Below are 25,320 nucleotides of genomic sequence, written 5' to 3' on the forward strand. Positions count from 1 at the left end.
GTGTATTTTTAGTGAACCATATAGGAATGCTCTCAGAATATATTGAATTGAATCATTTGCACGTCTTTATTTCCTGATGTGCACAGGTCATACTTTTTGTTGAGAACAGCTTGTTTTCAATTAAAACTAACATTAAAAAAAATGTAATACATAGGGAGGAAAGTGAGAGCATTTTCACTGGGAGCAGAACCATCTGGACCAGCATGTTGTTCATGCTGGTCATGGATATCCTGACGAGTGATGTCAAGCCTGCTCCAGAAATTATTCAATTGTTTGTTTCTTAATATTTATTCAACTGTATTCAAAACACCAGATGTCTGCTATAAGTTTTGGAAGTCTGGAGTTTAAAAAAAAGAAGAAGAAAGAGCTGTGTGTTTTTTCTTCAGGTAGCAATGGGAGTTACTTGTATAATGTTTTTAAGACAGCTCAGGATGAACTAAGCAGTTGATTCATCTGTAATATTTAATTTGAAATAATGATGTACAGTTGTTTAACACCTTTTTCCAAATCAGTTCAGTGTTTATCCCCTTTCAAAATCATTTTATATCTTTTTATGCCTTTCCCAACTTTGATGGGTGAGTTTGACAAACAAAATTAATTTATGATGCACTGCAGCACAAGAACAATGAAAATAATAAACTAAATGTGAAATAATAAAATATGTATTTAAATAAAATCCACCCATCAATTATCTTCCACTTAAGATAATAAATGATACTTAATCCAAGATAATTAATGATACATCTTGTTAAATGTATAATGGTTTATTTGTTTCATTTGGATTTCAGTATAGTATAAAAGCCTTTTCTCTGCCTCGTTTCCCACGAGGCCCTTTTTTCTTTGGCACTTTAACGCCCTCTATTGTTTCCGCCATTCTTTAAATTGCTTCCCTGTATGCGGCATCCTTCGCACTTCCTTAAACTGTCACGGTGGCGGATTTTTTAGAAAGGAATATCTACTTACTGCTCATTCAAGGTTGGTTTGCGCTTCTTTACGATAGTTTAGTTGAGAGCCAAGCAGAAAAACATGTCACTTCACAGCATGTGTTTTAAAACTGCACTTCCGGTAACGGTATTTTGTAACAGCTCGAGTGTGGTGTGGAGTGCAGGGGCTGGTGGGTGGTAGAGGGGAGTGTGGAGGTGTCACAAGAGCATAGATCAGTGACGCAGTTGGGGGTGCTGATGTTTGAGAGCCTCCACACCTTTCTTCTGGAGAGGTGTGCAGGTGTTGTAGGACATATTTTTTATAGTAATGTTTAATCTGTGCATGTAATGGTAATCTGCTGATTGTTTTCCTAATTAATGCGTGTAAGGAGAGCAGATTACTAAAATAAAGTGTTACATAGATTTGACTTTCATTTTCTTTTATTTTGAAGGTCTGATCATTTTAAATTAGATCAAATTTCCACCTCTGGACAAGTGACTGATATAATACAGAGTAACAGTTAAAATTGGATAAATATATTTGCCAGTAATACTTGCTGCTCCCAGAGGTGTTTCTCCCTCTTTACACCACAGGTGTGTCTTTGGTCCTCTGTCCTCATGACTCGGGTCTTTGTGTACGGCATCCTGAAGAAGGGGCAGCCCAACAACTACCGCATGTTCGACAACAACAATGGAAAGGCCGAGTACCTTGGCTTGGCATTCACTATCCAGAAATACCCGTTAGTGATCACCACCAAGGACAACATCCCTTTCCTGCTCAACATCCCTGGCCAGGGTCACCGAGTGCACGGGGAGATCTACAAAGTGGATGACCAGATGCTGAAATTCCTGGACACTTTTAAAAGCGTCCCAACGTGGTACCAGCGGACGGTGGTCCAGCTGGAAGTGAAGGAGTGGGTGGGGAAGACGGAAGGAGAGGAGAAGGTGTCACCGGGGAGCATCACAGATGCGTTTGTGTACACCGCCACGATGTACGAGCCAGAATGGCCCTCGCTGCCGTGCTATGAGAGCTACGACTCAGAGGGAGATCACGGGCTCAAATATAGGTGTAGAGAAGAGCGGGACTGATCTCATCATGCTGATGCAACTGACAAAGTTGCTTTTATTTTTGTAATTTATCTTATTGCTGTGCACCTAAAACAATGCCCTGTAAACCTTTGTCAAAAAAATGAAGCTGTAATGTCAGACCCTAACCCTAACCCTTTTAAAAAAAAAAACAACCTGTTAACAATGTGTAATTGTGTAGTGCTGACTACTTGCTGGCAAATATCGTGAGCTAATAGAATTTTACATATATATTGTATGTAAAAAACAAAAACAAACAAACAAACAAAAAAAACCTGCATGTAGCTTCCAGGTCAAGCTAATGCACAAGTGCTTTGAACCTGCATTGTATGGCCAGCCTGTCCTTCCAAAAATGTGATTGCATAGAAGTCTGTGAGGAAATGACCCAGCTGCTTACTTGATTTATGACCTCACCAAAGAGTTTCCTTGTGTGGTCTCAATGCCATAAATAAGACTATTATTTAATGGCATAGGTTAAGACAGGCTTAGAGCAGGCGTGTCAACCATGAAGCCCAGGAACCAGATTCAGCCCAGCAAAGGCTTCAAATTTAGCCGACTGGGTGGCTTTGGAAACTTTTACAGCTTTTCACACTGAGAAAGATCTCAGATTCCTTTTAATTCTTTTTGTTTACTACAATAAAAAAATGGACTTGTACTGTAAATATGCAATTAAACAAGTTTACACTGACAGAAAGGCGAGTTTTACTGGATCATTTAAATCAAAGCTGATTGTATGTGGCCCATGATGTAAAATGAGTTTGACACCCCTGTCTTAGAGCATTTATATCACACGGATATGAACTCTGGTGTGTTTAATCATTACATTCCACTTGTCTTTGATTACCTCTGAAATAAAAATTAATTCCTGATTTCTTTTGTTTGATCTGTGCTGTGTTTGTTCCATCCAGGGGATAAGCTTTTACTCTGCGTTGTCATAAGCAGAATAAATATCCTGCAAACTACTTACAGGGATTTAGACATATGTATTTATCTTCTTTATTACAAGAGTCACATATTCATGATACAACCTCTCTAATACAGCAGGTGTCGCTAAAAGACAGGCTGTGTTTTTGTACCAGCAAACCAGCAAAGCAAGAGATGTGGCCCCTGAAGTCTGCTGAGGGGCCTCATCAACTCACTGGTTGCACTACTGATAGTCTCTACCAATGTTAGTGCACACAGATGCAGAAATAGAGATAAGGACTGAGGCCGATGAAGAAAGACAAAAACACAGAGATGAGCAGAAAGAAAAGACACAAGGGCAATGGTTCTTTGAGCACAAAGAAGAAGACAAAACAGTGGTAAGTAAGTGGGACACAAGCAGGCAGCTGGACTTCAAAGTCAGAGGTGGGAAGGAAAAAAATCTAATCCAATTAGACCTCTTCTTTTGACCACCAAATAGGTTGCTGTTTTTGCCTATAGTTTTTGAAGACAAAGTACATCACCTAAAGCCTTTTTGAGCGAACCCAATCTGCCGTTTAAAAGACAAGAAGTTGACGCGGGAAAAAGCAGAAGCTTCAGCCAAATAAGTGGTAGCCTCCAAAAGCTCCGCAGCCACTGACCACGAATACTCCATGGTGATTTCAATGTCGTCAGCCAAAAGAAAAACCCCATCTACATCCACCAAAGCACCGTTGTAAGGGAATTGTGTCCCAAAGTGTGGAGACCAACAACTCCATAGTAGAAGCCATTAACAAGCTAACAAACAAGATTGATCACCTCAGTGTGTAGCTAAGTAACAACATGATAATGGTGGCTAATATTGCCAAGCTAGCTGAAATGAACGCAGCCGTTATAAAAGAGTGTAAAGCTAAACTGTTTGTTTTGGAAAAAAGGCATGCCTCCTCTCAACAAAGAAAACATGGAGCTGAAGGAGAGAGTGTGGGAACTAGAATGGTACATGTGCCACTGGAACTTGAAAATTCAGGGATGGAAAGAAACAAACGACAAGGATTCTTGCAAGGAGGTCATCGACATCTTAGCCAAGATCGCACCACATTGGGCTTCTTCACTGGACAACGCTGTGGACACCGTCCATCGCCTAGGGAAAAAAGAAGCGGGTTGACCTTTACAAATAATAGTTCAGTTCACCGTGAGACACCATCGAGATGCTTTCTGGCAGCTGACCAAGGATTCCCAGGTGTGCAAGGAGCTAGGCATCTACATCAAGCAAGATTTCTGCGAACTAGACCAGGAGGCAGGAGCTGCAGTTTGGCCAAAATAGAGCAAGCCGGAGCTGAAGGGAAGAACATTTACTACAGAGAGCACGCCCGTTAAGTTTAAGTAGGCAGGTTCATATTACCTATTTGGTACGGTATTATAATGACTATACATAACGACTATATATATTATATTTTTTAGAGCTCTTTTGCATTTTGTGAATTCAATTTAAAGGATTTAGTGTTCCAGTCTCTTGTTTATTTTCCTTTTTATGTCATTTTTCACTTCTAATTTTAACTGTGTGTCTTTAAATAGTAGGGGCTTGAGAGATATTCTTAAAATAAAGTATTTTTGTTTTGTAAAAATGTAAATGCTAACTGTATATTGGTACAAGAAACACACTCTGTTGAGGCAGATGAAAACATTGGTGTAATCTGTAGGGAGAAAAAATAATTCTTTGTCATGATACTAACAAATCTGCTGTATATTTGTTGAGTTTTGGTTCCTGTTGTTTCACTCTCTCACGTTTCTTGATGTCCACATTTGTGACTCCTGTGCTTCCTTTACTTTTACTGCTACTGCTTTATCCACGTGTGCTTTGTGTCTCCATGATATTTACTTCCTGTGTTGTTTCAAACCAACTAACTTTAACTATTTAAATTATATGAACATGAATGAATGAATATTAATTTGCATAAATGAGTTTGAATTTGTATCATAATTGATACATCTACCAATATTTTTGCTATTTATTGCTTAAAAAAATATTGTACAATTAATTTAGGTTTTTTTGGAGGATTCACACTAATGATGATGATGTAGAAGTCTCAAAAACTCAGAAAACCTCCATCCATCTATCCATCCATCAATCTTCTTCCGCTTATCCGGGGCCAGGTCGTGGGGCAGCAGCCCAAGCAGAGAAGCCCAGACCTCCTTCTCGCCAGCCACCTCCTCCAGCTTGTCCGTGAAAACACCAAGGCGTTCCCAGGCCACCTGAGAGATATAATCTCTCCAGCGTATCCTGGGTCTGCCCCGGGGCCTCCTCCCGGTAGAAATGCCCAGAACACCTCGCCCATGAGGCGCCCAGGAGGCATCCTTGTAACATGGCCGAACCACCTCAACTGGCTCCTTTCGATGTGAAGGAGCAGCGGCTCTACTCTGAGTCCCTCCCGGATGGCTGAACTTCTTACCCTATCTCTAAGGGAGATGCCCATTTCCACCACTTGTATCCACAATCTCGTTCTTTTGGTCATTACCCACAGCTCGTGACCACAGGTGAGGGTAGGAAACTCAGAAAACCTCTATTTATCAAATTTGATATATTTAAAAACGTCCGTAATAACATAGAAACTCATAGGAAAGACAATTTGGGCCATTGGCTAATCTGTGTACTCAAAGTGGAAAATACATTTCTGTTTCTATGTAATGTTTATGGCTACAACAGTGTTGCTCAGAACGAACTCTTATTAACTGACATAACCAATCACCTAAAAGAACTATCTCACAAGTACTCCACAAACAATTTTATAGTGGGAGGAGATTTCAATATTGTCTGTGACGAGTGGCTTGATAGATCACTCTCTAAAATCCAGTCTCATCATATAAATTCATTTTTACACATCTTCTGTTTAGATTTTAACCTAATAGATCCTTGGAGATTAGTGAACCAACTTCATCAGCCCTTTTTATGGTTCAAGCTCGATCGCTCAGCTAAATCTCATTTTGATTTCTGGCTAATTTCAGACAGTATAATGCAGAACAATGTAGATGCGGGTGTCTCAGCTGCGCCTTTAACCGATCACTGTTTGATACAGCTTAATGTCGCACCTCAACTTAAAAAATAATAATGGATTGGATTTATATAGCGCTTTTCAAGGCACCCAGAGCGCTTTACAATGCCACTATTCATTCACTCTCACATTCACACACTGGTGGAGGCAAGCTACGGTTTTAGCCACTGAAGCAAGGCTGCCATATCGCGCCATCGGCCCCTCTGGCCAACACCAGTAGGGTAAAGTGTCTTGCCCAAGGACACAACGACCAGGACAGAGAGCCCGGGTATCGAACCGGTGACCTTCCGATTATAGATACGCTTCTCAACCCCCTGAGCCACGGTCGCCCAAAAATCTCATAATAAAGGTTACTGGAAATTTAACTCAACCCTGCTTACCAATGAAAATTTTAGTAACAAAATACTTGAACAACTAGAACTTATTTCAAATGATAAAAACCTAGTAAGTAAGGAAAATGTATTTATATAACGCTTTTTGCAGATAAAAATCACAAAGTGCTTTACAACAAAGAAAATGAAAAATGAAAAAAAGACAATAGTTATACTAAAAAGGCCAAAGGTGCATATCTGAGATCCCAAGCCAAGTGGATAGAGGATGGCTATGCACTGACCCTCAATTAATATCCAAAGAAATCTTTACCTTTTACAGCAATTTGGCTGAGGCCAATGGCATAGAATCAACCTATTAAACACCTGATTCCTAAAACTGATGAAAATTTTAAGCAGTACTGTGATGCAGGTATTACCCTTGAAGAGTTAGATAAAGCATTAGGTGCTTTATCCAACGATAAAGCCCCAGGATGTGATGGCCTGACGAGTAACTTTTACATATATTTTTGGGATCATACTAGAATCCTTGTGTTTGAGATGCTCACAGAAATTTTAGAAAATGGTTCTCTCACACACACTATGAAACAAGGGGTAGTTACACTCATACCCAAACCTGGGAAAGATCCGACACTTCTTGATAATTTAAGACCAATAAGACTCTTAAATAATGATTATAATCTTCTAAAACATATTTTTGCTAACAGATTAAAATCAGGCATAACTCAAATAATTTCTTACACTCAGTCCAAATTTATAAAAGGCCACTCAATCCATAATAATATCTGCCTTGTTCTGGACTTGATTGACTATAACTACCTAATTAATAACAAAGGTTTTTCCTAGTTTTAGACTTTTACAAATCCTTCGATATGATAGAGCACGAGTTTATGTTTCAAGCCCTAGATTTGGAAGTGGCTTTAATAATTACTGTATAGAGACACAAACAGTTCAGTGTGTCTTCCACATGGCACCTCACAGAGATTTAGGATCTGCAAAGGAATAAAACAAGGATGTCCAATCTCACCATTGCTGTTTATCACAGCAACAGAAATGCTTTCCATACTGATTAAAAATACTATATTTGGTAAGTAATCTGTTCTAGGTAAAGAGCTCTCTATCAGCCAGTTAGCCGATGACACCGCCATTTTCTTAAATAACTTGAATCAAATCCCCAAAATTCTACAAATCATTGAAAATTTCTCAAAAGCTTCAGGCCTAAAACTGAACTCAGACAAATGTGAGATCTTATACCTTTAAAAGACTGTACTATATCTAACACTTTCAATATCCCTGTAAAAAAATCCAATGTCAAATATTTGGTATGTATATAACTTAAAACAGAACTGAGTTAGAAAACCTTAATATTTGAAAGAAAATGCAAAATTGTAGAACTCATTGAAGTAACTGGGCACAGACAGACTTATTGATTCTGGGTAGAATATTTCCAGGCTAATATACTCTGCATATACATTAGGTGTACCTAAATCAGCAATCAAATCTATTAACCAGCTAAACTTTGATTTTATATGGAAGCAAAAAAAAAAAAACCCTCTATATTAGGCAAGGTAATTGAGTCAAACAATTTGAAGATGGAGGATTGCAAGCTATTGAATTTGACAGTTTAAATGGCACCCTAAAAATAAACTGGCTCAGGTCATTTTTCAAATGTCAAATCAAAATAGCCTATGGTTTTATTTTTTCCAAACAAAATATTTTCAGATCTAGGCGAAATTAATCTTTTATTTACAAGTTTTATTATACTGGAAATTAATATACAAACATAATTATAGCCCACGTAATACTCCCTTGTGGAACTATCGTTACATAGAAGTTAGAAACAAATCAATCTTTGTGCAAAAAATGGTAAGAAAAAGGCATTCATAAATGTTGATTTCTTTAATTACTTATGTCTATTTTATTTTCATTATTTGTCTTTAAATACAGCCTACAGGCTGTATTTGTTGTACTTGTTACATTTGTTTAATTAACAATTAAAAAATAAATAAAATATTTTTTCCTTTGGCACTTTAGCGCCCTCTGTTTTTGTTCCGCTTTTATTTGGATTGTTTCCACGCGTGCGCAATGTAAGCTCGCTGTCTGACACATACTCCGGAACAGTAAGAGGCGGTTGAGACGGGGGACTGGGAAGATGGCGGAGTGAGCGGTTCAACTTGAGTGGGCTCCGAGGCTTTTCCTGAAAAGAACCTCCTTTATGTCTTGACCGCAATCAAGTTAACCGGAATTAGAAGCAGACTAGTTATACTTCATCTCTAAAACTCAAAAACTTCCTCCCTGTGTTTCTCTCCGTCATTCTCGGCCACCTTCTCCGAAGCGGCGAAATGGCTAACATTAACAAAGATCATGGCTACCACCTAGCGGCTCTTCGACAGGCGTGCGACGAAGAAGATATTGAATGGATGGAACAGCAGCACGACTTATCACAAGACAGACCGCAAGCTGATCGTCACCACACACCAGTTAAAAGTCCAAATCCTAAAAAAATGAAGGCTAACGAATCGCAGACGCAAAACGAAGTTCCAAACACAGTTCTCCTCAATGCTATCCAAAAACTGGTATGTAAATTTGACACCCAAAGTGAACATTTAAAGAATTATGAATTCCAGTTGCAAGAAAACACCGACGCTGTAAGAAAAGTAAAGGAGTCCGTGGATGCTAATACGGAAGCTGTTAAATCTGTGGTGGAAGATGTGAAACGTATTAAAACGCAGATGGCGACGCTGAAAAAAGAGAACGAGGCTCTTCGTGAAATGTGTCTGGAGCATGCTAGATACAAACGGAGATGGTCTTTGCTGCTAACTGGCGTTCCTGAGAAGGAGGGGGAGAACACGAGAGAAGAAATAATCAGAATTCTGACCAAGATAATTCCTGCGAACGCCGAGCAGCTGTACAACACAGTGGATACAGTGCACCGGCTGGGTCAGAAGGGACGAGTTGGTGACAAACCCAGGCTGATTGTCATACAGTTTGCCATGAGAACTGTTCGAGACCTAGTGTGGAAGATGTCCAAGGAGGCGAAGCTCTGCAAGGAGATGAAGATTCGGTTTAGAGAGGACTTTTGTAAGGAAGACAGAGAAGCCCGCAAACGTCTGTGGCCGAGGGTGGAGGAGGCAAGGAGCAGAGGGCTCAAAGCTTTCCTGAAGGACGGATATGCTGTCATCGATGGTCGTCAAATCAAAGAATGAAAGAACTTTATAACGACCTAGATAAGAAGGTATAACTGTTCAACTAAATTTAAGCCGGTAACTTGCTCAATGGTCCCTGACTTTGACTGGGTCTATTAGTTAATAGGAGGTAAAATGTTCCATTGCCTTACTCTAGTTATTACAGCACTTTCAAGCTATATTCAATGGTTCTTTCAATATTTTCTTTAAATGTTCGAGGTTTAAGAAGTAACATAAAGCGTAAAGCTTACAAAAAATCTTTTTTGTAAGGAACAGCCTAACACGAATTGTTTTTTATTTCAAGAGACACACAGTAGTAAAGATGATCATATATTTTGGAGAAAGCAGTGGGGAAGCGGTGATATTTATTTATCTCATGGTACCTCTCATTCAGCAGGAGTGGCTATTTTTCTACATCGTTTTAATGGAAGAGTTCTTGATCATAAAGGTGATGAGGAAGGTCATTGGTTAATGGTTAACATGGAGTTGGATGATACTAAGTACATTTTAGTAAATGTTTATGGGTTCAACAATAGAGCTAAAAACAGGAAATTGATTTCTGATTTGAAAAAAATGATAGAAGAATGGAAGATCATCTATTCAACTGAAAAAGTCGTTGTTGCAGGTGACTTTAATATGGTACCAGATGAAAAACTGGATAGATTTCCAACTAAATATAACTCTTCTCATTTTAACCAAATATTAATGGATTTCTCCTGCACCCTCAACCTAATCGATATCTGGCGTAACTTAAACCCAGAAAAACTGCAATACACCTGGAATAATTCTGAGCGCTCTCAATGCTTAAGACTGGATTATTGCTTAATAACTGGTAGTCTCTTCCCCCTATCATCCAACTGTAAGATTCTTCACTCCCCTGTTACTGACCATTGTGCCATAACACTTTCAATCTCCCCGGATAATAGATTATCAGAACCGAAGAATTCTCACTGGAAGTTTAACAGTAACCTCTTACGAAGCTCGTCTTTTTGTATAAAAATTAAATCATTGATAGGAGAGGTAAAAGCAATGGAGGATTTTTCTTCTACTAGTAAATGGGAATGGTTGAAGTTTAATGCCAGAAAAATTGCTAGTGAAGAAGGAAAATTAATGGCTAATAAAAGGAGACAGAAACAGGCTGAAATTACTGCACAAATAAGTTCATTGTGCAATTTATCACATCTGACAGAGGAAAACTCTATAGAACTAAACCAGTTGCAGTACAAACTAGATGAACTTTATATAGACAAAGCAAAAGGTGCCTTCATTCGCTCAAGGGCTAAATGGATTGAGGAGGGGGAAAAGAATTCTTCTTATTTCTTTAACCTGGAGAAAACTAGACAAACAAAAAAAACTATAATGAAGTTACAAATTAATAATACCCTGACTGAAGACCAACAGACTATAAACAACTATATCACAGAGTTCTATTCAGCCCTCTACACTACAAATTATTCCAGTTCGGAGACTAATTCTTTTTTTAGCTCTATCCATGGAAAAATTCCTCAAATTGACTCACACTTTAAAAATCTCAATGAGTCTGAAATCACTTTAGCTGAATTGGATGCTGCTGTTTCCCAAATGGCGAATGGTAAATCACCAGGTCCCGACGGAATCACGATTGAATTTTACAGATATTTCTGGAATGACATTAAAGATCTATTACTAGAGGTATTTAATGAATGTATAAATGATCAGATGCTATCTCCAACTATGAAACGAGGAATAATTTCTTTACTTCCTAAACCAAACAAGGACCCTATCCTTTTAGATAACTGGAGACCTATCACACTTCTTTGCTGTGACTACAAATTATTAGCTCATGTCTATGCCAACAGATTAAAAACAGGAATAACTCAAATAATAGATGAGACACAGTCAGCCTTTATAAAAGGGCGTCATATCCATAATCATACCCGTTTAGTATTAGATATGTTGGATTACAATCATTTAATTCCTCATGATAGCCTTATTTTATTTCTTGATTTCTTTAAAGCTTTTGATTCTTTGGAGCATAATTTTTTATTTAAAGCTCTGGAGGCTGTGGGTTTTGGTCCCAGATTTGTTAGTGTAATGAAAATGTTGTACAGAGATATAACAAGTAGTATTGCACTCAATCAGGGGTTTTCTAATAGTTTTAAAATTCATCGTGGCATTCGGCAGGGATGCCCTATTAGCCCGTTATTGTTTATTGTTGCAGCAGAAATGCTTGCCATTTATATCAAACTCTCTTCAGATCTGGAAGGCATAAACATTCTTGATAAAGAATTTAAAATTAGTCAATTTGCTGATGACACTGCCTTATTTCTAAGGAATGTAAATATGGTCTCTACTGCAATTAATAAAATCCTTTCATTCTCAAAAGCATCCGGCTTAACACTAAACCTTAAAAAATGTGAAATCTTAGCTGTACACAACTGTAATCAAGATACTATTAACAATATACCAGTAAAAGAGGAGGTAAAATACCTTGGTTTAATAATCAGTAAAAATACTAATGATCGAGAGAATAATAACATAACTCCTAGATTAAATGTAGTTAAAAAAATATTTAATCATTGGTTAACACGTGATTTATCCATATTAGGTCGTATCTTACTGTCTAAAGCAGAAGGACTTTCAAGACTCATATACCCCTGTTATTCAATTTTTACATCTCCTAAAATGATTAAACTGTCCAATTCTATTATATTCAGCTTTATCTGGAAGAATAAAACACATTATATACGCAAATCACAATTAGTTAAAGACTATGAAAATGGGGGCTTGAAAGCTTTAGACTTTGAATCTATTATTGCTGCATTCAGGCTCAGATGGATAAAAGACTGCATTTCCTGTCCTCAATCTATGTGGTACCATATTCCAAACAAACTCTTTAATAAGGTCGGGGGGTTAGATTTTTTGCTCAGATGTGATTATGAAATATCTAAGCTTCCTCTTAAGTTGTCTAGTTTCTATAAGCAAGCTTTGAATTTTGGGAAACTAATTTTCACCCACAATTTTTCACCTCACAATTCTGTGTTGTGGAATAATAGGGTTATAGTCATCAATAAGAAGTCCTTATTTAAATCAGACTGGTATGATAACGGTGTATGTTTTGTTGTTGATCTGCTTGATAGAAATGGAAACTTGCTATCTTATGAAGAATTTATTGATAAGTATAAAATAGAGATTTCATTTAATAATTATAATAAGGTTTGTAAAGCGATACCCACACCGTTGTTAAATCTTATCGTAAATACTTTAAAGTATTCATTAATAAGAACATGCTTACCTTCACTGACGATAGGTAATACCTCAATAAAGGACAAACAATTTAATAATAAGTTCATCTCTAATACCTTTAAGCAAATAGTATTCTGCAACTACAATGTCAATGTCAGACATGACCTTGATAGCATATTGAAAGACAAGTCATTTTCTTTTTACTTAAAATACCCACTTGCGCCTAAAATGAAAGAAACACACTTCAGAATCATATCAGGCATTTATCCAGTTGGAGAATTCCTGCATAAAAGGTTTAATTTTGAGGCCGACTCTTGTGCTTTCTGTTCTTCCGATCCAGAAACACTAGAGCATCTATTTTTCACTTGTCTTTACTTTATGGACAATCTGGATTCTGAAATCTCAGATGTTGTCAATTTTGTAATAGTGCTATGTAAGTTTTTCATTCATTTATGTAAGTGGAAGAATGCCTCTCCTATGTTTACCGTCTTCTTGAATTACTTTTGTCAATACTTTAAGTCACTTAAGCTTATTTCAAATATGAACAAAAAAACTGCTGTACTATACTGTAAAATCAAAAAATACTTGCTCTTCTAATTTTCTTGCCTGTGTCAAAAGGTCTATGTTCCTTATTTCTTTACTCTAGAAACTTTTATTTTCTCCCTGTAAAGTTATGATGACTTGCTTCAACATCTTTATAATGTAAATTGTTACAATTCTGGTCTGTTTCCTTGACTTGTTTTGTATATGGAAATTTGTTTCAATAAAAAAAAAAAAAAAAAAAAAAAAAAAAGAAAAAGTAAGAGGCGGTTGCCAACCGCCGTTAAACAGAAAAAAGAAGAAGAAGAAGAAGAAGCAGAAGAAGAAGAAGAAGGAGCGCGCCTAATCCAGAGTTCTACCTCAAACTGTCACGGTGGCACGGAGATTTTTATAGTAGAAGAGCTACTTGGCTGCTTATTCAAGGTGGACTTGTGCTTCTTCATGGTGGTTTTATGACAGAGATAAGCAGGAAAAACGTGTGTCACTTCACAGCGTGTGTTTTAAAACTGCATTTCCGGTATCGGTATTTTTTTTGACAGCTCGAGGGGGGGGTGAGGAACTCTAAGGTAGCCTAACTTATGCTTTATCATTACACAGTGATGACGTGGTTGCTTGGTAATTGTAACTGATGTTTAACTTACCCATAAGCATAACATGTAAACAGCGTTTTTCACTGAATGACCTCTCCCAGCTCACAGTCACAGCATGACAGGAATGTGTGCAGATCTAGTCTGACAGTTGCTGTTGTAGGAAGTGTATTGATATAGTCATGTGTAATCTGTGCATGTAATGTTAATCTGCTGATTGTGTTCCTAATTAATGTGTGTAAGGAGTACAAACTCCCAAACAGTGTTACCTAGATTTGAGTTTGATTTTCTTTTATTTTGAAGGTCTGATCATTTGAAATTAGATCAAATATACACCTCTGCACAAGTGACTGATATAATACAGAATAATAGTTAAAACTGTATAAATATTTTTGCCAGTAATACCTGCTGGGAATTTGCTCACAGAGATGTTTCTTCCTTCTTTACACCGCAGGTGCGTCTTTGGTCCTCTGTCCTCATGACTCGGGTCTTCGTTTACGGCACTCTGAAGAAGGGGCAGCCCAACAACTACCGCATGTTCGACAGCAACAATGGAAAGGCCGAGTACCTGGGTTCGGCGTTCACCTCCCAGAAATACCCGTTAGTGATCACCACCAAGGACAACATCCCTTTCCTGCTCAACATCCCTGGCCAGGGTCACCGAGTGCACGGGGAGATCTACAAAGTGGATGACCAGATGCTGAAATTCCTGGACACTTTTAAAAGCGTCCCAACGTTGTACCAGCGGACGGTGGTCCAGCTGGAGGTGAAGGAGTGGGTGGGGAAGATGGAAGGAGAGGAGAAGGTGTCACCGGGGAGCATCATGGACGTGGTTGTGTACACCGCCACAACGTACGAGCCAGACTGGCACTCGCTGCCGTGCTACGAGAACTACGACTCAGAGGGAGATCACGGGCTCAAATATAATACGGAAGAAAAGCTATAAAGGGACTGATCTCAGATCTAAGAAAAAGGCATTCATAAATGTTGATTTCTTTAATTACTTATGTCTATTTTATTTTCATTATTTGTCTTTAAATACAGCCTAGAGGCTGTATTTGTTGTACTTGTTACATTTGTTTAATTAACAATTAAAAAATAAATAAAATATTTTTTCCTTTGGCACTTTAGCGCCCTCTGTTGTTGTTCCGCTTTTATTTGGATTGTTTCCACGCGTGCGCAATGTAAGCTCGCTGTCTGACACATACTCCGGAACAGTAAGAGGCGGTAACGCTCCTTTAAGTTGTTTGCCAACCGCCATTAAACAAGAAGGAGAAGGAGCGCACCTAATCCAGAGTTCTTCCTCAAACTGTCACGGTGGCACGGAGATTTTTATAGTAGAAGAGCTACTTGCTGCTTATTCAAGGTGGGCTTGTGTTTCTTCATGGTGGTTTTATGACAGAGATAAGCAGGAAAAACGTGTGTCACTTCACAGCGTGTGTTTTAAAACTGCATTTCCGGTATCGGTATTTTTTTTGACAGCTCGAGGGGGGTGTGAGGAACTCTAAGGTAGCCTAACTTATGCTTTATCATTACACAGTGATGACGTGGTTGCTTGGTAATTGTAACTGATGTTTAACTTACCCATAAGCAGAGGCGGAGCCAGACATTTGAAATACCCGGGGCTTAGCCCTAAAGGGGCATGTGGGATTTTTTTTTCTTTTTTGGGGGGGTAGAAATGACTGAAAGATTAATTGGCTCTGTTTTGAGTTTTGTTCAAAAAAGAATGACTTCATGTAGGGAAAAATATATATCACATATGCAGGACACCTTAAACTAGTTTTTTAATTAAGCAGCAAGGCAGAACAAAGTCGGGGCTGTATCAAGACATGAGGACTAAACCCCAATTCAACCAGACTCAGAACTGATCCAGAATTAAAACAGGACTACAACAGTTCAAAATCAGGACTACTGAGGACTTAACCAAGACAGAACCAGAATCAGAACTAGATGATAGTAGCACTAAAAATCATCATAGACCTGCAGTACACTTATTTTTTTAATTCTACCAAAGTACAATATTTAGATTGAGAAAAGTTTATATAATTATTGAGCCTTGTTGTGCAAACAAGCCTGCATAACTTAATAAATGTAGAATTTGAAAAATTGTAAGCCTAAAAAGAAACACTAGGTACAAGATACATGAGTACCTATGATACGGTGATACTTTTGGTAAACAACCATTTGACTAACATGTATGTCTCACCTGCTCTTGTTCCACCTCTGTTCTGTCCTCATTCTCCATCTCCCTCTCTGCTCCTCTCTCTCCCTCTTTGTGCTGACAATCATCAAATATACAGTTGAAACCAGATATTTACATGCTCTACAGATAAAAACACAAACACTTATTTAAGGTAAAACCTCAAATTAGACTAAATGTTTAATTTATATTTGTTAACTTTAAGAGTAAAGAGAGAAACTATCTGTATTTCTTAATTGCAAATGACATCCAAATTGTATTCAAAACTGAGCCACACTTATGGAGCTCCACAATTCTTTTCCTGGTGTTTTGGTTGATATCTCTTGATTTTCCCATGTCACAGAAACAGGCTCTGTGTTTTGCCTTATATGCATCCACAGCTGTGCCACCAGTTTACTCACATGGACCCTACTAACCTATCAGAAGCTTCTTCAGCTCAGAATGGAATCGTCTGGAGTTTCTTATTAATTAACAATAAACTTAGTGTACATGTACTCCTAAATTTGATGAAAGTGCTAATAAATAGACAGCTCGCTCTCTTTATTCTGACATTTAACTAATTCAAAATATATTTCAATATTTATCTAAAACAAAAGTTTACTCTAAATTGATGTTGTACAGTAAAAATGTTTTATATTTTCTCCCTAAAGTGTAAATATCTGGTTACAAATGTGAATATCCTGCTGTGTACTGAAATCCCTCTTGTTTTGCATAGAAATATACTGAACAACATACAAAGCATAATATATAAAATAACATTTACCTGAGTTTTTTCTTTGAAAGAACCCTCTAATGTCCATTCTTATATTTCAGTACATAACTGAAACCGATTTAGTCGGGGAGGGTAAGAACTGAAAATATGAAATAAACACGTAAGCTAAGACTCTCTAAAAAAAAATAGCATTTGTTCGGCTTTTCATTTCGCCATTTGTTGATTCACTTGAAGAGCAAGTAAAATAATATTGGTCAAGTGATCAGTTTGATATCAATCTTTCGTGATACACCGTCATATTTACATTATTTGTACGGTACGAATGATTTGCTTTGGTACCTGCTCAAACTTAAGCTCTCCTTAGTATGGCTGGCTCCGTTTCTCCAACAGCGCACTCACAGGCAGCAGCTGCCTCGCCCCCTCGCTCAGTCGCTTAGTGCCTGAGCGGATCATACCAATATCAGGGGGGTATTCACACACAGTCGTAAATTCCCACAGTGTGCACTATGTGCTTCGAATATTGTGTGTACTTTTTGTTTTATACAGTTGTCAGCCAGGCATCTAACTATGAAAAAATTACACTCCAAAAGACCCCGGGCTTCTGACAAAAAGACCCGGGCTTAAGCCCAGTAAGCCACCCCCACGCTCCGCCCCTGCCCATAAGCATAACATGTAAACAGCGTTTTTCACTGAATGACCTCTCCCAGCTCACAGTCACAGCATGACAGGAATGTGTGCAGATCTAGTCTGACAGTTGCTGTTGTAGGAAGTGTATTGATATAGTCATGTGTAATCTGTGCATGTAATGTTAATCTGCTGATTGTGTTCCTAATTAATGTGTGTAAGGAGTACAAACTCCCAAACAGTGTTACCTAGATTTGAGTTTGATTTTCTTTTATTTTGAAGGTCTGATCATTTGAAATTAGATCAAATATACACCTCTGCACAAGTGACTGATATAATACAGAATAATAGTTAAAACTGTATAAATATTTTTGCCAGTAATACCTGCTGGGAATTTGCTCACACAGATGTTTCTTCCTTCTTTACACCGCAGGTGCGTCTTTGGTCCTCTGTCCTCATGACTCGGGTCTTCGTTTACGGCACTCTGAAGAAGGGGCAGCCCAACAACTACCGCATGTTCGACAGCAACAATGGAAAGGCCGAGTACCTGGGTTCGGCGTTCACCTCCCAGAAATACCCGTTAGTGATCACCACCAAGGACAACATCCCTTTCCTGCTCAACATCCCTGGCCAGGGTCACCGAGTGCACGGGGAGATCTACAAAGTGGATGACCAGATGCTGAAATTCCTGGACGATTTTGAAAGCGTCCCAACGTGGTACCAGCAGACGGTGGTCCAGCTGGAGGTGAAGGAGTGGGTGGGGAAGATGGAAGGAGAGGAGAAGGTGTCACCGGGGAGCATCATGGACGTGGTTGTGTACACCGCCACAACGTACGAGCCAGACTGGCGCTCACTGCCGTGCTACGAGAACTACGACTCAGAGGGAGATCACGGGCTCAAATATAATACGGAAGAAAAGCTATAAAGGGACTGATCTCACCGTGCTGACACAACTGACAAATGGACCTCTATGTGGTGTTAGCAGAATGGGTGAAGGAGCTCTCAGGAAAACAACACCTGGACATGGGTGCTGTTTCCTGTCGTGTGTCAAATTGAAAGAAATCTCAAGAGAAATTAATTTTAATAGCAGATAGGCAGGCTTACAATCAAAGTAAGGATAGTGTAGAGAAGGAAAAGGGCACACTGTGCCACTGAAAGTTGCATATTAGTGATGTTGTTTACAAATTTGGTTTTCTTTTTATGATTTATAATCATCTGGGAAGCATTATGATCAAACTGGAAGGCTTTTATTTTGGCGTATTGCTGTAACATGAATTGTATCTCTAACGCTAAATATTTTGGTTGGATGTCTGCTATGACACTACCGGTTTAAATGCTAAACACATGCACTTTTAATAATGCAAAGATACAGAACATACAGTAGCCGTATATGCACATTCTTTCACATGTTGTGAATGGCTGCACTGTAAACACAGATACTGGCCATCTAGTTTCTCACTAATGTGAAAATATTAATAGAAAAGCTGATCTGCAGTTCAGTAATTGCACATGTATACTAAATATAAGCTGTATGGGCAACGTTCTCTGAACCACGTGCACCCATTTGTCAGCAGCTAGCTTCCTCTTACAGGATAAAAGCATAGTTTTAGAAACTGACTGTCACGGCTAGACGGTCCTCACCGATCGCCTTGCCAATTTTTGGTGGTGTTTGTGTGTACTGTGTCGTGTTCTCCTCTCCATCCTGTGCATGTGTTTTTCTGCTGGAACATGTACCTCCGGAAGCCGTGGCACGGAATGGCGGCTGACCCGAGGGGAGTGTCCTGAGCTGGAATCGTCGCACCTGTGCGTAATCACTTCGCCGGCTACAACTAATCTGAAGCAGACCTATTTAACGGTGCGGTCGAGTCACAACCAACGCTGGAACGTTGAACTAAACCGGGTAGCGTAGTCGCGGCTAGCATACCCAGTATGTGAAGGAGAGAACGTTTTTTTTACTGTGCGTGTGCTTTTCTCATCTGCCTCCAGGATTCAGGGATCGGAGGAGGAGCAGGCACAAGGAGTTGTTTTGGATTGTCACTGCACTGTCACCGCGGGGAGAAGTCATCGTATCTCTGCACTGCCCTTTCTGGATTACAGACTCGAACTGTTGACTCACCTTTTCACTGTGAATAAATTCACTGTCAAGGAGTCTCGCACCTGAGTCCTTTAACCCAATTCTCCATGACACTGACAAACCTCCATGTCCCTGAGAAAATCACTCCAGCCTGATGCTGTGCACCTAGAAGAATATACTCCAAACCTTTCTCAGAAAAATGAAGATGTACTGTCAGATAAGCTTATTAACACTGACTTTTTACAGTTTACCACCGTTAATTTCCAGGTGAAGCTAATGTGTAAGTGCCTTCAACCTGCATTCTTTTGAATGGCCAGCCTGTGCTTCTTAAAAATGTGATTGCATAGAAGGCTGTGAGGAAATGACCCAGCTGCTTACTTGATTTATGACCTCACCAAAGAGTTTTTTGATGAGTGTGTGGTCTCAAAGAAAGTCTTATTTAATGGCATCTAGGTTAAGAAAGGCTTAGAAGAGGGTTGTCAAACATGAGGCCCAGGGGCCAGATTCAACCCGGCATGTGGGCTTTGGAAAGTTTTAAAGCTTTCCACAATGAGAAAGAGCTCAGATTCCTTTCCTATTCCTTTGTAAAAATTCTTTTCATTTACTACAGTAGAAAAAATGATTTGCACTTTAAATGTGTAGTTAAATGTGTTTATACTGACAGAAAGGAGATTTTCACTGAGTTTGACACTCTAGGCTTAGAGCATTTATATTACACAGATATGAACTCTGATTTTACACTAATCTGCAGACAATGTGTTTAATATTTACATTCTGCACATCTTTGTTTACCTCAAAAATAAAAATTCACCCTGATTTTTTTTGTATGATCTTCCATGTGCTGTGTTCATCCCCTCTAAGGGATAAACTCAATAAAAAGAGGAAAAAAAGAAAATTTTGTATAAGTTTCATTTTGTTCCATATGAACACAATCTATTAATCTTTATTTTAAAATAGTAAAATCCATAAAACCTGAGGAATACTGAAGAGAAGGTAATTAGCAATAAACCAGCAAAATCTCTGTTGGCGTTGGAAGAAGGTTTCAGGTGTTTTTCGAAACAAAAAAAAAGAATTAAGAATGACATAATTTAAAAAAAAAAACATTGCAGGATTTCTTATTGTGTCCAAACTTACATTACATTTAAGTCATCAAATTACATACAGACAGATTGTCATACAATTAAAAACACAATTATTGTGTCCACATTAGAGATGGACCGATCCAATATTATGTATTGGTATCGGTCCAATACTGACGTAAATTACTGGATCGGAAATCGGAGAGAAATAAAAAAAAATGTAATCCGAACCATTAAATATCAAAAAAGCACCTCACAAAACTTGCTACATGGCGTAACTCGGATCATAACCGTAGCACGTGACAGCAGTATGCCTCACGTGATAGAGTGGCTGTGTGTATTTGTAGCCTCGCTACCAATCCAGCATTTCATCTCCGAGGAAGTTATCCCAGTAAAGCAAGTGTGTAAGTTCATCTCTGAGTGTTTGTAAACAGTAGCGGTTTTAGATACGGGCGGTTGCCCGGGGCGGCATCACGGGCATCGGCAAAAAAAAAAAAAATGCTCGTACTCATGCTGCCCCGACGTCAGCCAGCGCATATTGGGAATGGCATAAGCACCGATCGGTTTTCTATCGCCCATTTGCTGGGAGTAAGGGCGCCCTTCGTTTGCGAGCTGCTTGCAGCGCAGAGAGGAGAGGGCGGGGCTCCGGGGAGCAGCATCTAATAACCAACTCGCAATAAAACAAAATAAAAACAAACCAACAAACACGAAAACACCAGACATTATAATACAGATTTATAATTTGCACTGATGTTTTTTCGAAATTCTATACACGAAAAGTGAGCGCGAGAGCCCTCAGTGCGCCTGCTTGCTGCCGAAGTCAAAGTAAACTTTATTGTCATCTCCGCTACATACAGTCCAGTATATAGAGAGACGAGACGACAAGGCTCCAGTTACAGCAGTGCAAGTAAACAAACAATATATATAAGAAGAGTAAGAAAATAAACATACACTTTAGGACCAGGGGTAAAGGGATCAATAACAATTTAAAATTTACAGTTTGATGATTTAAAGTCTCACACACAACCTGTCGAAAGGGGGGGGGGGGGCTGCTTCCAAATAGAGCACATTTCATTTATAATGTTGTAAATCCAAGCCCATTATGTATTCATGATTTGAATCCTGGGTTGTGCGAAATCTCAGAAATGCACCCTAGACAAAGCGAATCTGTGAACTAAGGTGGAGGTGTGTTAGGTTATGTTGTGATGATCCTTGGGTTGTAGGATGGGTGTTTATACTGAAGTGCAAAATTAAAACCAGTGGAAGATGGATAAGAAAAGTTCAAAGCCATCAGGTCCTCAGTTTAGAAAAAAGAGAAAAGAAGAGGAGGCGAAACGAGAAAAAGATACAGGTAAGCAGATGTGTCATTGGATAATGGCAGGTCATCCTGAAACAATCAGAATCAGAATACTTTATTAATCCCTATGTGGGTTACAGTTGCTCCAAGAAGAAATGGTAAAAATAGTAACAGTAACAGAGGGAGTGTTCGCCCAGGGCGCCAAACAGGCTAGGACCGCCACTGTTTGTAAAGCATTCCTGCATTAACCTTTACAACCGATATATGGAGCGACTGCCTCTTCTCTCTCCCTCCCTCTCCTGTTGCTACTTCAATCATGAAACTGATCAATGATCAGCTGATCGGCTTTTCTGTCGCAAGTCCATCTCTCTTACTTGTCTATCGCCCACTTGTTAGAATGTATTTATTATTACTTTCTACACCAGGATTCTTTTCTACGTAGCTGACGGCTGGTAACTGTACAGGGGCGGATCTAGCAAAGTTTAGCCAGGGGGGCCGATAGGGCATTAACAGTGAAAAGGGGGCACAAAGACATACTTTTCTTTCTTATTCTCATTTAAAATGTCTAGCTTTTAATAAAAAAATATCCGAATCTTACACCCAAAGTTTTAATCTGATGTAAAATGTGTAGAAGTCCATTACTGTATGTAGTAACTATTAAGTCTAATATACCCTAGTAAGCTATAGTACTTTTTTCTTTGGGAAGATACCATCTGTCCAGTCTGCAGTTCTGTTGAAGAAAGATGTTGAATCTATTTAATTATTCTTGAAAAATAATTTATTTCTGTGCATTTTTTTTCACACTGCATCAAATTAAAGTTGATTACGTCAATTAAGCATCATGAGGTGGAGGGTGGGTGGTTCCCTATTTTTTTATTTTTTTATTTATTTTTTGCTGGGAGTTTTAGAATCCTATTAGTTAGGTTGCTTACTCTTTAAAATACCAGAATAGGGAGGATGGAGCAAGTTTAAGTTTATTAGATTGATCAGTTTTGCTGAACTATGAAATATTTTGGGTGCAGTGCATTTTTTGCATACAGGTATAACAGAATAGCGTTAGTGTTTTTTTTTAACTTGAGTATGAACTTATACAAAAAGCAGCAAGATATTTAAAAAAGTTTTATTGATTAAAAAACACACTATATCGGATTCATATAGTTTTTCAGCAGATATCCAAATTTATGATATCAGTATAGGACATGAAAAGGTGGTATCGTGCCATCTCTAGTCCACATGCACACAGCTTTCTACATAAAGTTTATTTCCAATCTTAAGACACTTTTCATCCATTTCAGAAATATAAAATATTATAAAGCACTGGCCAAATATCAGTGAAACAGAGGAGTGCTTGGAGAAAGTGAGGCCAAAGGGATTCAGATCCTTCGCCCGCGCTCGGGTACGCCTTTTCTCTCGCTTTGGTGGAAGAAAAAAATAACACAATGTGGCGCTCCAGGCTGACAAGGACAAATGGAAAAATTACACATAGAATTACATTGTGGATGACTGCAGACCGTTTTTGCTAATCAAACACTAATGGTGTGGAAAGTGTAATAATAAGGTGAAGAGGGAAGACCTCTGAGTGGAGTCTGTGTAAGGAGTCAGAGGTAATAATTAGTGTCCGCTTGTGCAGCTGGAAGAGTCTTTCCTGGTGTTTGTGCAGTCGAGATCTTCACTCAAGAGAGTATGAGGTGGAGGAATCAATTCAATCCAATTCCATTTTATTTATATAGCGCCAAATCACAACAAAAGTCGCCTCAAGGCGCTTCATAGGTACAGAGAAAAACCCAACAAATATGACCCCCTATGAGCAAGCACTTTGGCGACAGTGGGAAGGAAAAACTCCCTTTTAACAGGAAGAAACCTCCAGTAGAACCAGGCTCAGGGAGGGGCGGCCATCTGCTGCGACCGGTTGGGGTGAGAGAAGGAAAACAGGATGAAAGACATGCTGTGGAAGAGAGAGAGAGAGATTAATAACCGATATGATTCAATGCAGAGAGGTCTATTAACACATACTGAGTGAGAAAGGTGACTGGAAAGGAAAAACTCAATGCATCATGGGAATCCCCGGCAGCCCATTGCAGCATAACTAAGGGAGGATTCAGGGTCACCTGGTCCAGCCCTAACTATATGCTTTAGCAAAAAGGAAAGTTTTAAGCCTAATCTTAAAAGTAGAGATAGTGTCTGTCTCCTGAATCCAAACTGGAAGCTGGTTCCACAGAAGAGGGGCCTGAAAACTGAAGGCTCTCCCTCCCATTCTACTTTTAAATACAACTAGTAGGCCTGCAGAGCGAGAGTGAAGTGCTCTAATAGGGTGATATGATACTACAAGGTCATTAAGATAAGATGGGGCCTGATTATTTAAGACCTTGTATGTGAGGAGCAGGATTTTGAATTCAATTCTGGATTTAACAGGGAGCCAATGAAGGGAAGCCAAAACAGGAGAAATATGCTCTCTCTTTCTAGTCCCTGTCAGTACTCTTGCTGCAGCATTTTGGATTAGCTGAAGGCTTTTCAGTGAGTTTTTTGGACATCCTGATAATAATGAATTACAGTAGTCCAGCCTGGAAGTAATAAATGCATGAACTAGTTTTTCAGCGTCACTAAGAGACAGGATATTTCTAACTTTAGAGATGTTGTGCAAATGGAAGAAAGCAGTCTTACATATTTGTTTAATATGCGCGTTGAAGGACATGTCCTGGTCAAAAATGACTCCAAGGTTCCTCACAGTGTTACTGGAGGCCAAGGTAATGCCATCCAGAGTAAGAATCTGGTTAGATACCATATTTCTAAGATTTTCACGGCCGAGTACAATAACCTCAGTTTTATCTGAATTAAGAAGCAGAAAGTTAGCAGCCATCCAGGTCTTTATTTCTTTAAGACATTCCTGCAGTTTAACTAATTGATGTGTGTTACCTGGCTTCATGGATAGATAGAGTTGCGGGTCATCTGCATAGCAGTGAAAATTTATGCTGTGCCTTCTAATGATGCTGCCTAGGGGAAGCATGTATAATGTAAATAGAATTGGTCCTAGCACTGAACCCTGTGGAACTCCATAATTGACCTTGTGTGTGAAGAGGACTCTCCATTTACATGTACAAATTGGAGTCTATTAGATAGATATGATACAAACCACTGCAGTGCAGTACCTGTAATACCTACAGCATGTTCTAATCACTCTGATAGGATATTATGGTCGACAGTATTGAACGCTGCACTAAGGTCTAGCAGGACAAGCACAGAGATGAGTCCACTGTCAGAGGCCATAAGAAGATCATTTGTGAGTGATGTTCGATTCGTGAACGAATCGTTCAATACTCGAGAATCACTTTACTGACTCGTGAATCATGATTCACAAGCCCAACTGACTCACTGACTCATCCCTGTTGCTGTTAGCAAACTAATTTCATTAGTAGAAATATATCTAGCTTATAATTAAAATTGGGGGGGGGGGACAACAGCCAGTTTTGTAACAAAAGCATTTCTGCCCTGAACTGGAAGAAAAAATCCTG

General features: G+C 38.9%; 3 protein-coding genes across 5 annotated transcripts; all 3 read left to right on the forward strand.

The window, feature by feature from the left end:
* Positions 1 to 1,541: 1,541 nt before the first annotated feature.
* Positions 1,542 to 2,212, forward strand: LOC308394136 (gamma-glutamylaminecyclotransferase B-like; the record flags this gene model as incomplete). The annotated part of the gene is made up of 1 exon (XM_080878309.1): positions 1,542 to 2,212. One exon carries the CDS (start codon positions 1,542 to 1,544, stop codon positions 2,010 to 2,012), a length of 471 nt encoding a protein of 156 aa, XP_080734435.1. The 3' UTR covers positions 2,013 to 2,212.
* Positions 2,213 to 13,653: 11,441 nt separating this feature from the next.
* On the forward strand, positions 13,654 to 14,771 carry LOC308394270 (gamma-glutamylaminecyclotransferase B-like; the record flags this gene model as incomplete). 2 transcript variants are annotated; one of them, XM_080878523.1, is made up of 2 exons in its annotated part: positions 13,654 to 13,661; positions 14,280 to 14,771. In XM_080878523.1, the coding sequence occupies exon 2, from the start codon at positions 14,304 to 14,306 to the stop codon at positions 14,769 to 14,771; it is 468 nt and encodes a 155-aa protein (XP_080734649.1). In that variant the 5' UTR covers positions 13,654 to 13,661; positions 14,280 to 14,303. The 2 variants fall into 2 exon arrangements, with proteins under 2 accessions (XP_080734649.1, XP_080734648.1); XM_080878522.1 differs by lacking the exon at positions 13,654 to 13,661 and adding an exon at positions 13,715 to 13,804.
* A 251-nt stretch (positions 14,772 to 15,022) lies between these two features.
* LOC308394098 (gamma-glutamylaminecyclotransferase B-like) lies at positions 15,023 to 20,205 on the forward strand. Of its 2 annotated transcripts, none has more exons than XM_080878274.1 (3): positions 15,023 to 15,191; positions 17,795 to 19,261; positions 19,348 to 20,205. In XM_080878274.1, the coding sequence occupies exon 2, from the start codon at positions 17,819 to 17,821 to the stop codon at positions 18,284 to 18,286; it is 468 nt and encodes a 155-aa protein (XP_080734400.1). In that variant the 5' UTR covers positions 15,023 to 15,191; positions 17,795 to 17,818; the 3' UTR covers positions 18,287 to 19,261; positions 19,348 to 20,205. The 2 variants fall into 2 exon arrangements, with proteins under 2 accessions (XP_080734400.1, XP_080734401.1); XM_080878275.1 differs by having other exon boundaries at positions 17,795 to 19,216.
* Positions 20,206 to 25,320: the final 5,115 nt, after the last annotated feature.

Source organism: Rhamphochromis sp. 'chilingali' (assembly GCF_963969265.1).
Source record: "Rhamphochromis sp. 'chilingali' genome assembly, chromosome: 3".
Classification (NCBI taxonomy): Eukaryota; Metazoa; Chordata; class Actinopteri; order Cichliformes; family Cichlidae; genus Rhamphochromis; species Rhamphochromis sp. 'chilingali'.

Excerpts from the sequence above, each read along its gene's own strand:
- LOC308394098 (XM_080878274.1), top strand. The coding sequence starts at position 17,819 with ATGACTCGGGTCTTCGTTTACGGCACTCTGAAGAAGGGGCAGCCCAAC.